The following is a 15,297-nucleotide window of genomic DNA, read 5'->3' as shown; positions in this document are numbered from 1 at the left end:
AATATTTGCTTATAACTATAACATGTTATTTGTAAGCCAAACACTTATAAGAGATGTACTAAAAATAAATAGCAAGAAACGAAAATATACTGCTAGAGAAAACTACTTAACCACAAAGGAAGAAAGTAAGACGGTGAGGCATTATGTCCAAATGATCTGCACCCAGCCACTAGTTTAGAATTTCTGGTTGCCCAATGCCAACCACAAGGGTTACAAAAGTCTACTTAAGGAATATGTTATGTCTGACTTGAATAAACTTTTCATGCAATGTGGTGCTCAGAGTACCAAAAAAAGATAGAAGACCACAAAAAAAGATAATATAAACTGTTCTGTGCTATTACTAATGAACATTTAATAAATATTGGTATGTGTGATATAATTTGTTCGGAGACTGGTCATTAACCTGGTAGTGAATGTCTCTGGGTACAACTTTTTGTACATTTCTCTTAAAACAAGAGAAATGTTTCACATATTCAAAAAATGAACAATTTAAATAAGGCAGAATGTGGGAAGAACCCAATCTGTATAATAACGAATGAACTACCTAACAGTATTATAAATAAACAACACAACCACAAACCGAAGGGAGATAGGAAGAAAATAATCAACCTAACGTAACTTTGGAAAACAGTATTTTGACAGAATATTGTAAGGCTAAAGACAAAAAGAACAATGTACAAATAATGTAATCTAGTTAATAAATTTGTTTCTTACAGGGATATAGGTTAGCAATTCTGAAACAACTTTATGTGTATACTAAGACTGAACAAATAAGTAAATCTACTGTAGATAATAAGAGTCAGAATTATCAGAGGGGGAGAAAGATATAAATAAGGAATGAGAAAAGCTAAAACAAACCCTCTGGTATTGGACTGGAATCTGAGGTATCAGTATGAACCCATGATTTTATACATAATATGTATTTTACACATATACACATACACATAGATACAGAAATGTAGATGTGGAAGCATGTGTGGGATAGTAAACAAATATGTTTCCTAGGTCTGCCTGCTGTGAGAATCTAGAATGAACAACAATGCAGTAGCAATAAGCACACCTAGTACCTAGATCTTTGTTTCTAAACATCATTTTCCAATAAAAAGTACCACAGTCCTCAGAAAAATATTCAAAAAAGAATAGGGACAAGGCAAAAGGACACAGGAGCCAACCTCAAGGAACTCCTAATGGCCTAAACTGAACAGTATGAACAACGACATAAATAATATTATTTTATAAACCTAGAATAAAATAAATATTTATGAGTCCCTACTGACATAATTTAATAAACATGTAAATGGGAGAGAAAGTATAGCTCTTCATTACACAAGAATTTGAGTCAATAAATGAATAAATATAGAAGAAAAGACAAGATTCACCAACGGATACTAATTTAGTGGATGAAAGTTTGATGAGAAACTGGATATTTGCATAACCGCAAAGAACCCTAAGATATGGGAAACAGTAACTTCATTAAGGAAATAGCCAGTAACGCCACCAAGTGTTCAAAGTTAACACCACCTGCATTAACATAATATTATATTGTTATATATTGTTATATTATTACATTAACATATCAACGTATCTATGATATCAACATATCATAAACTCTCTAATATGATGTATTGAGAAGGGTACTACGTCACTTTGTTATTCTTGCCAAAAATATATAACCTCATTCTATTCACACTGAAGCTTTAGACAAACCCAAATTGAGGAATTATATACAAAATAACTGACCAGTACTTTTCAAAAGTGACACTTCTGAAGTGACAGACAAGGAAATACTAAGAAGCCAGCACAGAGTGAAGTAGATTAAGGAGACATGACCACTAAATGAGATGTTAGATCCTAGACTGGATCCTAAAACAGGTCATGATAGAAAAACTGGGGTAATGAGAAGATCTACAGTTTTGTATCTATGTTAATTCCCTATTGGTAACCATTATACTATGATTACATAAGATGTTAATTGTAGGGTAAGCTGGGAGAAGGGGCACGGGAAATCTTTGTATTATTTTTATAACTTTCTGTACAACTAAAATTACTTCAAACAAACAAAAGAAATCCAAAAACGAAAAAGACCCTGGTAGTGAGATTGTTTATGTGTGGGCAGGGAACAGGGTATTGGGGTACTCATCCACCTCAAACTTCAAAAAACTTCCCCAAATTTGTTCCTCCACCAATGTTCCTTGCCTTAGTAAATGGCACCATTAATCCTCTAGTTGCTTGGCTCAAACATCTTGGATTCATCCTTTGAATCCTCTGTGTCTTCATCCTATGAGGTCTACCTTCAAAATACATCCCAAATCTAACAATTTCTGACCACCCCCAATCTACCTACCCTAACCCAAATCTCCATCCTTAATCTGAAAGATGACAATAGTCTCCCAGCTAGGTTCCCTGCTCCTCCTGCTCCAGTTCCTCTCAAGACTATACTCCATACAGCTGCCATTTTATATTTTAAAATGTAGATCTCCACTAAAAACCCTCCAGTGACTTCTCATCTCACTATAAAATATAAAATCTTCATTCCATAGCTTACAAGAGCCTATATGATCTGGCGCCTGATTACCTTTCCAACTTTGCCTCTTACAAGTCTTTCCCTTGCTTATTTTGATTGTGCTACACTGATCGGACTCTGAGACTCTATAAACATGCCAAACATATTTCTGCCTTCGGGCTTCTAAACTTACTATGACCTCTACGTGTAAAGCTATTCCTCCATGGGTGCTTGGCTTATTCTCTCATTTCAAGTTTCTCTAGTAAATTTTACCAAGGGAAAGACATAGTTCATTAAATGTTTTAGCTAATTTTTATTTTGAGTGTTCAAACCTTCCAGTCCTCTAGATGTTAAGATCCCAAATGTAACTTCAATTTATGGTAATGGACATACTCATAGTATTGATCTGATAATCACATCTTGAACACAGGTGGTGACAATCAGCTTTGTGCCTCATGAATATGCATAATCGATTTTTTTTTTAAATGAGACTTACAAAAAAAAAAAGATCCCAAATGTATTACTTCAATATCTAATAGTCAAATTATAATATTATTTCTTATGTGCAGATATATACATTTATACTTTATTTGGGGGGTTACTTGTAAGATACACATAAGCTGATTTTGTAAAATTGGTAATAGTTTTCCTATTTTAAATTATAGAGGTTTATCATTGTATCTTAGAAACACAACACTCAATAATCAACTGCTCTATGAGAATTTTACTATAATTTACGCTATAATTATCTGTTTTAAATGTTTTCCAGAAAAAGAAAATTGTAATGCCAATTTAGGCTATCTGTAGAATTCAATCCCAGGTTCCTATATTTTAAAATTCTAAAATAAAATTACAATAACTCTGGAAGGAGTGATGGTTTTATTGATGTGTGCTGGGGAGAAGATTTGTGTCTTTTTTGTTTTAAAACATCTAAATAATTTAGAAATAAATACTTATATGTTAGCCATGAATCTTCTTTTAATAAGTTAAAAAGATTTAAGTTCACCCACCTGATTATCATTATTTAAAAAGTCTTCAAGAACTCCTTCAGCATACTTTGCCCTTGAAGTTTGTTGAGGATTATCATCAGAGTTAACAGGAACAGGAGATTTGCTAAGCAGGATTTAAAGGATACAAGATAGTAATTAAGTTTCCAATATAAGTGATCACCAAGAAATAACCATGATATATATGCTTTTTATCAATGTGGCATGGTAATTATACTTAAACTAATACCAGAATCCAACCCCTACTTATCTCCCTGCTTCTTCTTTCAAACTTCAAAGAAACTGAAGATATTAGTCCCCAACTTAAAAGAGATAAGCACTCAACTATAGACTATGCTCCAAAAGCTCATTTGATTGAAATAAGCAGCATAATTTTCCCATTAAACACTGTTAGTTACCCAACGATAATAAAAAACCCCATGAATTCATAAGAGTTTCTAATGGGACCGCAATTACATGTTCTCCTTCTTCAAGGCAACAATTTTGAAATTAAAATTCTGTAGTGCAAATCCCAGTCCCACCCACTATATGATCTTAGGTATAATTTATTTATCAGAACTTCATTTTCTACACTTGTGGTCCCACTTATCTCACTGAGGTGTTGTATAAATACACTGAATTAATTCTCGGCATACTTGGTATATTTAATAATGCTCAATAAATATTAATTTTTCTACTGATGTTCAAGGGGTAGTAAAGGACATCCCTAGCATAAACAAGAATATTCCTCAAATCAAATTGTTAGTCACAAAAATAAATAAATTCATCCTATTTATCTCTTAATGATCACTATAACGTTTGTAACTCAAGAACTCCAATATCTAAGAAGCTTTTTATAACACTTAAATGTCACAATGCTATTTTTTTTCCTAATAAATGGTACTTATGTACTGACATATTTGATTCGTAATCTGGTATGAGCTTTTTCTCACTCCCAGGTAGTCTTTTCCCCAACTCTTTACCAACATAGTTTGCACATCCACCCACTGTTAGCAAAAAACATTTACCTGATTGTTGAAAATGGGTGCTGGGTACATAGAGGTTTATTATACTATTCTACTTACGTATTTGTTTGAAATTTTCCGTAATAAAAAGTTTTTTTAAAAAGCAATTACCTAGTTGTGGTTTTACCCTACCTTTTAGAATACTACCTTTAATACTTCCTTTTCAATTCTGTTTTTGATAGCAGGTTGACAATAATTTGTCGATCTCAAACTAAAGTCTATTCGTTCTTCTCATCAATCCATTGTTAGTTTTATCTACAAACATACCTGTCACAATATAAATTCAATCTTCCAAAAATGAGCTATTGAATACAAGGTACTAGGCCAAACCATTGATAATATTAATTATACAAGCCAGAAGTTATATTACCTAATTACTAAAATGATTAAATGCACTCAAAAATTTTACTCTTAAACATGTCATTCATTTTGGGTCCAATTGAAAGCAAAATATTGCAGCTATGATACTTTGCTAGTACACAAACCAACTGATAAGAAAATAAGAAATTAGAAAATAAGAAGTATAACAGAAGTTAAACATCAAGTGAGCTTGTTATTATCCCAGGTTGGAGGGAAGTGGGGGAAGGTACCACTGAAACAACTTGAGAAATGAGGCTAAAAGGAAAAAATAAAATATTCTGGATAATCATCACCACTACTACAACTTATAAGAGATCTCACCCTAAGTTAGAAACTGCCTTAAGTACTTCATATTCATTTTCTAATCAATTGAATCCTCACAACCCTGAAACATTTTATTTCTCCATCTTTAACATTTAGAGAAGTAACTTGTACAAGGTCTCAAAGCAAGAAAGTGGCAGAGATGGCATTCCAAACTGGCATTACAGTCAGCAAATACATTCAAAAATAAGGTACTCAACTGAGAAACAATCAAAAAAGAAGACAGGAAGTGACAGACTCTGTCTATAACAAAATGAAAGGGTTAGACAACTGATGATAATAAATTACCAGAGCCTAAGGCATGATATAGGGTTACCAGGAATGCACTGTTGATAAGCCCAAATGTAATAATATCACTAAGAATAAAAACTTTCCCATATAAACTTCCAATTCTAATTCCACACTCACATTCTCAGGTATCTAGATATACTTTTTAAATTATTCTGAGAAACTATATCACAGAAAAGTTAAGCACACAAATAATGTTAGGAACTACAAGAATTTATACAATAGGATGCAGAAGAAAATGCATCATCATTTAAGGAAAATAATGACTAAAAAAGAAAGTAAAATATAAACGAAAAGAAAAGGATAGCTTTAATATATGAAGAAGGGGAAATGCTTAAAGTAAAGAGAAAGTAACAAGTATTTCATAACTCTTCCATCTGCAAAATAATTATTTTTGGTTATAATCAATCCCTCATATTAAGACATATATCGATATTTTATAGTGAAACAAAATGAACATGTGATAAAGACAAGTTATATACCTAAGATTATGAAATGTTACACCATCTTGTGGTAACAAAGAAAAAATGCAACTTAAAGCAAACAACACTGAAAGCTATATTCTACAGAATTACAATGTTATTAGCATTGTTTAATTAGCATTAAGTTATTTAAAAAATAAATAAGATGTTCACATGACATTTTCATTTGAACACTTAGTTTTTCCAGTCACTTACTTACAAAGTAACAGGAATATTTTCCCATGATCTTTCTGCTTCAAGTTTATCTAATGAGCAAGGACTATCATCCTTTTTCATAGACCTTGGTAATTCTTCTGTACACTGCTCTAGATTTTTCTTGGCCTTCAGGATAAGCAATTCAATTTTGTCACCTAATTTTAAAAGATTATATTAATTCTTTAACACAAAATGCAAAGCTCAACAAAATCTCACAGTCAACAAGAATTCAGATAATTTGGAATATCCACATATCTAGAACAGCAAATTATGTTAAAATGTGACATTTCAAGCAAAAAAAAAGAAAAAAAACAGGGAATGGGGAGAGAAAAGATATTTTCTAGTTACAAAATGCTACATAAATGAAGATCTTAAGCATTCTAAAAAGACATTATATCAAAAATAGAAAGCTCCTAGGTATTAGGTCAAATTTACAGCACTTTCTTTGGCTTTAAAAAAAAAAAAACAAAATAAAAAAAAGTATTACCACTGAATGGCTTTTTGGATTGTCCTGGGAGAAGTGGATTCTCACACTGACATTGGTTATGTTCAGAATCACATTTGTACTCATTAACTAATCCTTTATCATCACTCAAGTAATGTGAAAAGTTTGAGGGTTCAAAAGAATATTCAAAACAACCTAATTTATTCATAAGCCGAGAAGTTCTTTGTGCCTGATAACTATGTCTAGGGGAACACTGATCTTCTACATAAACCCTTTGACTATTTGCATCAGGTAGCAAGTCTTGATTGTGGAGCCAGACTGGGTATTTGAAATCAGGTATACTAGTTATCCCTGAAACATTAAGGTCAGATTTCTGGCTAGTGAGCCATCTTGGATAATTCTTTTCAAGATTGTGTTCTGCATTGTCCTCGAAAGACGACTTCTTGGGAAAAGATAAAGATGATTCAGAAATGTATTTATTAGTCCTATTCTTAAGTTTTGGGTTTTTTAGCCTACCCCGTTGCTTTCCATTTATATGTGTGTATACAACAGGAGTAGCCAAGTTATCCTTGCCCATGGGAGTGAAGGGTTCTTGAAAATTTGAGTTCTTTTCGATGTCCAATGGACCCAGTCTTTGAACACATTTCTTGTTTTTCCTGCTCGCTCGGTGACCTTGTCCAATATAAGTGAAAGGAAATGATCCATCGGCTGGAAGTTTTAATAGATCATCAGTTGTTAAGCTAATGGAGTCTGCGTCATTAATAGTCAGTCTTCTATAGGATAAGGAGTTTGAATGCTTTTTGTAATCAAGATTTTCAAAAGCTGAAAAACAAAGCATAGTTCTGTTTATCTTCTTTTAACACATATACTTTATAATATTCAATAGTAAATACTTTATAATATTCAACAGTAAATGAGAATTAAAAATTTAAGAATCATCTTTGCTGCTTTCCCCCTTATCCTCACTAAGCCTTTGATTAAAAGTATAAAAGGTACAGCTTGATAGATTAGAATGTTTTCTCTCTCACATTTCTTCAATCTGTTTTACTTAATTTCTACGTTTCTCTCCAACCTCCTGAATTTTCCTGTGTTCTCTAATTTACTGTTTCTTCAACTTTTTTCATCTAGACATACCAGAAACACTAATACAATCACCTTAACATTGACCACTGAACACTAGCTGCAACACAGAAAAAAAAAAATGCTGTTAAACTAGGTGGAAAATAATTTGCTTTCTCGCCTACTAACCCAGCAATGGGCATGGTTACACACAGAGAACAGTTGTTCTAATTCTCTTCTTCTAGACTATATTGCCCACATCCCTCTAAGAGTTCAATGTAAATGTTTTCCATTCTAAGGCCATTCTCTAAGTGCTCAGTAAAGTGTCAGCTGGCTTATAACAACTATATTTTCCAAACTTGTCCTCATGGAAGCCTTATCAAGGACAAACTTTTAACATCTTGTGAACGTTATTGTTCTACAGAATACAGATCAGAAAGATTAATATAGTCCTATCCCATCAACTGGGATTGAGCAAACAAACCCAGAAAGGTTGAGATATGTTTAAAGTCATTAAGCTAGTTATGAAAGTTAGAACCACATCAATGCTCTTTCCATGATACTACAGAAAAATGGCTTAAAGGTTTAGGATCAGCCCATCTGCTATAATTAGTTACATTCATCAGCTTCCTCTCCAAGATCAAAAGAGGATCTTAGCTGAAAATTCCTAAGAACTAGAGAATTATACAACCATTTTACACAAACATCCAGATCTCACTATTATAAAAGTTATTTTTATTCCAAAAAAAAAAAAAAAAAGGCAAGATTTACAAGGCTAGAGCACATCTCTCAAATGCTTCAAATCACTGGACATGAAGAAAACAAAGAATAAAAACATACCATTGTTTGGCTTATAAATATAGTTGGAGAACTGTGGCATATTAGTGGAACCTTCATCAGTGTTCATTTTTCCAGTGCTTACACCAGGATGTACTCGGCTTAGATCAAAATCATCAATATAGGCCTGTAGAGCCTGAGATGCAGAACTGTACCATTTATCCTTATAGTGAAAAGAGCCATCGGAGTTAGAGGAATTACTACCATTCAGGCTGCAGCTTGCTAGCAGAGAAGACACTGAAGATTCCCGAGAACAAACTCTATATTTTGTGTTTGATTTTGCCATGGCTTCCTCAAAATGGGTTATTTCTATTCTTTTCTCTTAAAAACAACTGTAATACAAAAACAAAAGGTTAAGGTACCAATTTAAAGGAATAGTGACCAATGCAGAAAAAATTACTAAATATATAAACTTCTTATAATTTAAAGAATAAAATCCATTATCTATAATAGACACTCATTTATAGGCACTGTAGATTTTCCATTATCTTTATTATTGTGAATCCCTTCATCAATGATTGAGAAAACATTTACTGAGTGCCTACTATGTGCCTGGAAGCATGCATACAAAAATTATCTGAGAATATACATGGAAAGTACCAAGGAAAAAGTACTCACTTTTTTAAAAGTCCTAAACACTACTGATAAAGTCTTTTTCTCTTATGGTGATATATTCTATGACATCACAATTACATAACATTCCCCTATACAAAACATTTTTTAAATCACAAGCCTACTGCTGTGCACTGCAGATAGTAGGTACTCAATAAATTTTTTAAAGTCATCAAGTAAGTATTAGAAACAAGGAACAATGGAGAAGATCCACTTTCACGTTGTGAATGTTGCCAATATGTAACTTTAGCCAACCCTTTCCCCCCAAAAAGATTTGAGAATAAAGTAATTTACAATACTTATCTGTAAAGAAACAAACAAGTCTTACTAAAGAATGAGCTAGCTATATCCCTTTTTTATTTAACATTGTTAATAATCATTTCCTGACCTTTATTTTCGGTAATATCCTATTTTCAACTCTTACGTTAAACAGATTCAGCTCACCTCTCTTTAAAAGGAAGCTTAAATAATTTGTAAATTGACTTAATGTATTCATTTTACTGTTTTTCCATTATTAAAATTGAGAGAATTCCTGTGTACCATAGCACAGCAATAACAGAATCTACATTTGAAAACTTGAGAAATAACATAATGAACCGGCACTAATTTAGTACATGATAGGACGGTCATTCAAAATTAAATCAACGGATGTTTGTTTATTTTGCAGCCAAAAGAAGAGAATCGATGGATCCAAAATTAAATCAATGGATTAATGTCTGGGACTTAACACATGCTATTGTGTTGTAATGTCTAATTTTTGGCCATAGCTTCGTAAATATTTAAGTTATAACAACTGTAATCTCAATAATTGTCAACTATGACTTTAAAATATTGAAAGTTTTCTAACTAAAGAAAAGAGAGAGTAACGTTCATCATGTCACAGCCTTGGAGCATGCACGGCTGGCCTAATTATAGGATATCTGACAGTGAACGGTGGAAGCAGCAGCAGAACAGAATGGTTATTTAGCCTCTTCGATTGCCTTGAATGCTGTGACGGTGGTGTATCTCTAAAGAATGGCTTAGACTAAGTCAGCTTTGTGCTTTATCCCTTCTACTAAAGAAATTTAAATTCTCTCAAGTAAATTTGCTTGGATAAGCTTAACCGAACGTTTTCTCCCTTATTTGAACACAGAACAGGTAACCGATTTTAGTTTACAAAACTTTAAAAAACAAATACAAAACCTTTTGGGAAAGCTGTTGGCTTACTGCTCTCAGTAAATGGGTGATAACATTTACTAATTATTTTAATTCACAGGACTGACAAAAAAGATAATACACAATCTAACTTTTATTTTGGAGAGTCTTCAAATGTATACAAAAGTAGAATAGTTTAATACACACCTATGCACCCATCATCCTACTTCCAACAATTATCAACATACCCCAACTTTTTACCCATACTCCCACCCACTTCTCCCCATTCAGCCACAGGAGTGAGTCTCATATATCTTAAACAAATCCCGTATATCTTACCATTTCCTCCGTAAACGCTTGAGTTCGAATCTCCAAAAGAAAATGCATCATGTGGAAGAATAGAATGTTAAGCTTAATGGCAAGAAATTTCAACTCCCTTCGATCCAAAAATAGAATGTGCAGTGTTAACCAATGGGCATATCGCACAGAAAATGAAAAACAACTCTTGGAAATCACAGCTCCGTGATTTCTAAGTTTGGAAAGCGAATGTTTATTTTGTCGCAGAAGAACGAGAGTCGATGGCCCTGGAAAGCGAAGGTGGCCAGCGCCCCTCCTCTGCGCATCTCTCCCCCACCCCGGGCGCGCCGGGTCCACACATTTCCTCCTCGACTTGGGCAACAGCCGCCCTTCGGGGTCCCACCGCCCACGTCAGTCACAGACACAGTCTTCCGTGAGCTACTTTTCCCTCCGAAACCATTTATTCTGCAGCAAGTCCCCAGAGGCCCACGTCAAGTCCCCTCCGCCCCGTCCAGGGACGCTCCCCGCCCGAGGAGCACTCCCCCTAAATCGTTCTTTCCACAGAGTCTCACCTTGCGTCTTCCCTGAGGAGACGTCTTCCTCTTCCCTCCTCGCCACACCTCCTTTTAGCCTTTCCCTCGGGCTGTCAAAGGACGGGACGCCCCTCGAAAATACGCCCTCATTTCCGGCCTAACTCACCCACTGTGACCCGAAAAGAGAGAAATACGCACATTTCCGCAACTCCCCACCGAAAGCCCAGGCCTGTTACCGGACCGGAGACGCTGCAAAGCATCCCCCATACGGACAAGGCCCCTCCTCAGGCTCCGCTTGCTCTTAGCTCCTCAGCCGTCACAGTCTAGCGAAACGCCCGCGTTCGCTTTCAAACTGACCCAACATGGCGCCGGCCCGCGGTGCGCATGCGCGGTGCTCTGGCGCGTGGGGTGCGCGGAGGCCGGGAGCTGGCAGGGGAAAAGGGGCCGCTGCGGGACGTTAGGTCGCGACCCCTGCTGGGAGGTGTAGTTTCTCGCTTGTCTTCTTTCTGGGGTTGGAAGAGGGCGGTTCCAGACTACATCCAAGTCGATGCCCACCCCCCGCCTCCGTCACCGATATTCTTGGCTAGTCCGAGCAGGGAACAGGCTGATCGTCTTTCGGCCGGCCCCCGGGACTGTGGGAGGGGACCGGGAGGAGAGGGCGGTGTGGGAGCGCTGCCGGCCGCCCTTCCTGCAGCTGAGCCAGCCACACAGCCCGTCCTCCCAAGTGAGCTCGGCTTCCCCGCTTTCAGAGCATCCCTTCTCCAGGAAAGACATTATTTCAGCCAGGAGGCAGCTCCCCCCACAACTTCTTACCCCCCTCCTCAGTGCCTTCCCCATCCCACCTGGGGTCCCCGGCCCTCCTGGACTCAGCCAGCCCCTCATACACAAAGCAGACGTGGGACTGGAGAAGGAAAACTGGCCAGGGATGGGATTTAACAAACTCCTTGGTGACCTTGATTCCCAGGGAAGAATGGCAGTGACCCAGCACGAATTGGGGACCCAGTCAGGCAGCCCAAAAAGGAGGAGATTATACAAACAGATGTAAAGACCCATTAACATCATGTGTGAACCTGTCTACAAGGCTGGGACAGGATATGAGTTGCGAAGAATCCAGTTTCAACCAAGCAGTCTATCAAAAAAAGTTGCCATCTCAGCACTGGTTCGTGTTTATATTCTACTAACCCTATGTGTGAAGATATCCTTGACCATTACTCTGTCTAAATATGTTCCAGTTCATCCGATGCCACATCACCAAGTAGTACAATTGTTGTCTTGCTGTTTGCTCTTTCTTCTTTTCTCCTTCTCTAGCCTACTGAACTGTATCTTCCCTTTTCTCTTAGCAAATGAAAAAGTCCAGAAGCTACAAAATTCAGTTTAGTAGTTCAATTAAACACATGTCTATTGTGACAGTAAATATTAATGATTTTAAAGTGACACAGTCCCTGCAGGAGTTTACAGCTGGTGGTATGTTCTAAAAATCTGCAAAATTTCTAGATCAGTATCAAGTAGGTTGCTGATAAGCCCAGATCAGAGACCAGCCAAGGATTATTAATGGTGTGAGCTTTAAAAGTTAGACATTTTAAAATCTACATTCCACCTGTCTTTTTAACATGTCCTTCTTTTAAATAATTTCTTAAAGTTTTTTTTTTTTCACAAGTAGTATCTTTAAAGTTTCTCATACTACCTTTTCTTCCATCTTGTGGCATATATAGCAAATATTTTCTAATGAAAACAAAATGTAAATAAAGGACACTGAGAAGATGTAGATGAAATTATCAAATATATTGACCTAATTCATGGATCAAAATAATTCTACTTATGCTTTGTTCCTTCACAGGTTAAGAGATGTGGAGATTTTTACCAGGTTTTGGAGAAGAGTCCCAATAGTTATTAAAATTCTGGACTAGATCCTTTAGGAAAGGTAAAGAAAACAGACTCTACCAAAGCTTTTCAAATATAGAACATATCAAGTAGCTGTTGTGCCTTGCTGGAGAACTAAACAAGAAAGAATAGATGTATGATCCAACCTAAAGAGATTTAAGTGAGAGCTAAGGAAGATATGTTCCAATAATTAAACTTTAAGAAGTTTTATTGGGGTGCTTAAGGAGGTGGCTCTTTAGAGAGTTTTTTAAATGATGGATTGAAATGTGTCCATTTTAAGAAAAGAAACTAACCTTTTTGATCACCTAGAGCAGGGCCCCACATTGTTTCAAGCACTCTTATGTATATTAACTCAATAACAACTCTATGAGATAGGTGTTATTATCCCCATTCTACAGATAGGGTAATTGAAGTTCCAAGGTTAAGCAGTTTACCCAAAATAATACAGCTGGTGGTGAATAGCCAAGTCAGGATTTGAATCCAGCTCTGCTAGCTTCCCCTAAGTGAAGACTGGATGATGGACAAAAGGTCCAGAGCTACAGCTCTGAACTACAGTTCAGAGACTACAGCTTCCTGAACTCATTCACAGCAGAAACAGTATCTTACTCAACTGCCTTTGCTACACCTACCACAGTACCTGTCTCAGTCCCTTCACACTGCTATAACAAATTCCCATAGACTGGGTGGCTTAAACAATAGAAATTTATTTCTCACAGTTTTAGAGGCTGGAAGTCTGAGTCAGGGTGCCAGCATGGTTGGGATCTGGTGAAGGACTTCTTCCAGGTTGCGGACTGCTGACTTCCGGCTGTGTTCCCGGCAGAAGGGGCAAATAAGGTCTCTGGGGTCTCTTTTAAGGGCACTAATCCTGTTCATGAGGGCACTAATCGCCTTCCAAAGGCTCCACCTTCTAATATCACTAATGTTGGGGTTAGGATTTCAACATACGAATTTGGTGGAGGGACATAAACATTCAGTCTATTGCAGTACTAAACTTCGAGTGGGGGTTCAGTAGATGTCTTTAAATTGAATTGATTTAACTTGATCCTGTCTGAGGAGGTGACATTTAAGCAAAGATGAAGTGGAGTCAGTCCAAGCAGAGGGAACAGCAAGTACCCAGACCCTGAGGTAGGAAGTTGCTTGGTTATATTTGAGGAAAAGCCAGGAGGTCAGTAAGATTGGAGCTAAATAGATGAGAAGATGGTAGATGTGTTTAAAGAGGAAACAACTGTCAGATCATGTAGTGTCACTGCCACTCATTTTAAAAAGATTAATTCCAAAGAATACATGATCAGCAGATTGTGATGCTTTAGAAGAGAGGCTGTTGTGAGGATTAATATATAAACCAGGTAAAAAAACAGGAGACTGAAGGAAGTAGGAGAGATGGGGCAGTATCTGCCAGTATAGCAGGTATGGAGAGGGCAACAAGCAGGAGAACGATGATGACGATTTCTTATTGGGGACTGACAGCTGGATAGACAGACTCTTTTCTGTGTGTGTGTGTGTGTGTGTGTGTGTGTGTGTGTGTGTGTGTGTGTGTGTGTGTGTGTGTGTGTGTGTGTGTGTGTGTGTGCAATTTTCAAAGTGGCAAATATTTCAGTTTACAGACGGCTAAAATCCTCTCCTCTCCCCAGTTTTCTTCCCTGACAACACACATGGGATATGAATGACTTATGTGCCAGCCACTGGGGTAGGATATTTAAGTGCATCATCTCAATTAATCCTCACACTAATTCTACAGGGTAAGTATTATCCCAACTTTACACCTTGAGGAAAATGGGAAAACAGAAATATTAAGTAACATACTTCACACAATTAATAAGTGGCAGAAACAGGATTTGGCCCAGTTGTCTTTCATTCCAAAGTCTGGCTTTTTCCATTACACCACATTATCTCATTTGAAAGACTATGAGCAAGGAGAAAGGTATTCACATATGCACGCATTCAGCAAGTATTGTTCATGGCTATGTGACAGGCACTATAGAAATACTGTTAAAATGTAAGATAACATTTTCAAAGTTTTTATATGATTACATTATCACCAATCATTTGTTCTTGAAACTTTGCAGATAGATGGATTATAAAGCAATTGCCCAACAAACTGCCCAAGAAGTTTTAGGTTATAATCAAGATACATCGGACTGGAAAGTGGTTAAAATTTCAGTAAGAAAATAAGTTAAATATGTTTCAAGGGTTTTTTTTTTTAAAGACAGCAAAAATATTTCTCAACAGTTTGTTTTTTACTGAGAAACAATTTGTTATGAAGACTTTTTAAAAAATCTCTTACAAACCAGAAAAAATGTATTTTTACTTTTTTTTCGTTTTCACTTTTTCTGTATCTG

At 36.2% G+C, this 15,297-nt stretch overlaps 2 protein-coding genes across 6 annotated transcripts in view; one reads left to right on the top strand and one right to left on the bottom strand.

The window, feature by feature from the left end:
- The window catches only part of C13H18orf54 (chromosome 13 C18orf54 homolog), a 42,600-nt gene extending 31,179 nt beyond the window's left edge, over window positions 1-11,421 (bottom strand). For 4 of the 5 annotated variants that reach the window (XM_063077345.1, XM_063077344.1, XM_063077341.1 and 1 more), the window contains exons 1-5: window positions 11,117-11,421; window positions 8,505-8,833; window positions 6,648-7,427; window positions 6,165-6,315; window positions 3,514-3,616 (exon numbers count right to left, since the gene is read on the bottom strand). In XM_063077345.1, coding sequence (XP_062933415.1) covers window positions 3,514-3,616; window positions 6,165-6,315; window positions 6,648-7,427; window positions 8,505-8,787 — 1,317 coding nt within the window. In that variant the 5' untranslated portion in view covers window positions 8,788-8,833; window positions 11,117-11,421. The remainder of the gene's footprint in view (window positions 1-3,513; window positions 3,617-6,164; window positions 6,316-6,647; window positions 7,428-8,504; window positions 8,834-11,116) is intronic. The other variant, XM_063077342.1, reaches the window with a different exon arrangement.
- Window positions 11,422-15,028: 3,607 nt separating this feature from the next.
- The window catches only part of STARD6 (StAR related lipid transfer domain containing 6), a 29,284-nt gene continuing 29,015 nt past the window's right edge, over window positions 15,029-15,297 (top strand). The window contains exon 1 of the mRNA XM_063076445.1: window positions 15,029-15,118. Coding sequence (XP_062932515.1) covers window positions 15,029-15,118 — 90 coding nt within the window. The remainder of the gene's footprint in view (window positions 15,119-15,297) is intronic.

This window comes from Cynocephalus volans, chromosome 13 (assembly GCF_027409185.1).
Source record: "Cynocephalus volans isolate mCynVol1 chromosome 13, mCynVol1.pri, whole genome shotgun sequence".
Lineage (NCBI taxonomy): Eukaryota > Metazoa > Chordata > Mammalia > Dermoptera > Cynocephalidae > Cynocephalus > Cynocephalus volans.
The sequence above is the reverse complement of the archived record's forward strand: the minus strand, read 5'-3'. Positions and strand labels throughout refer to the sequence as shown.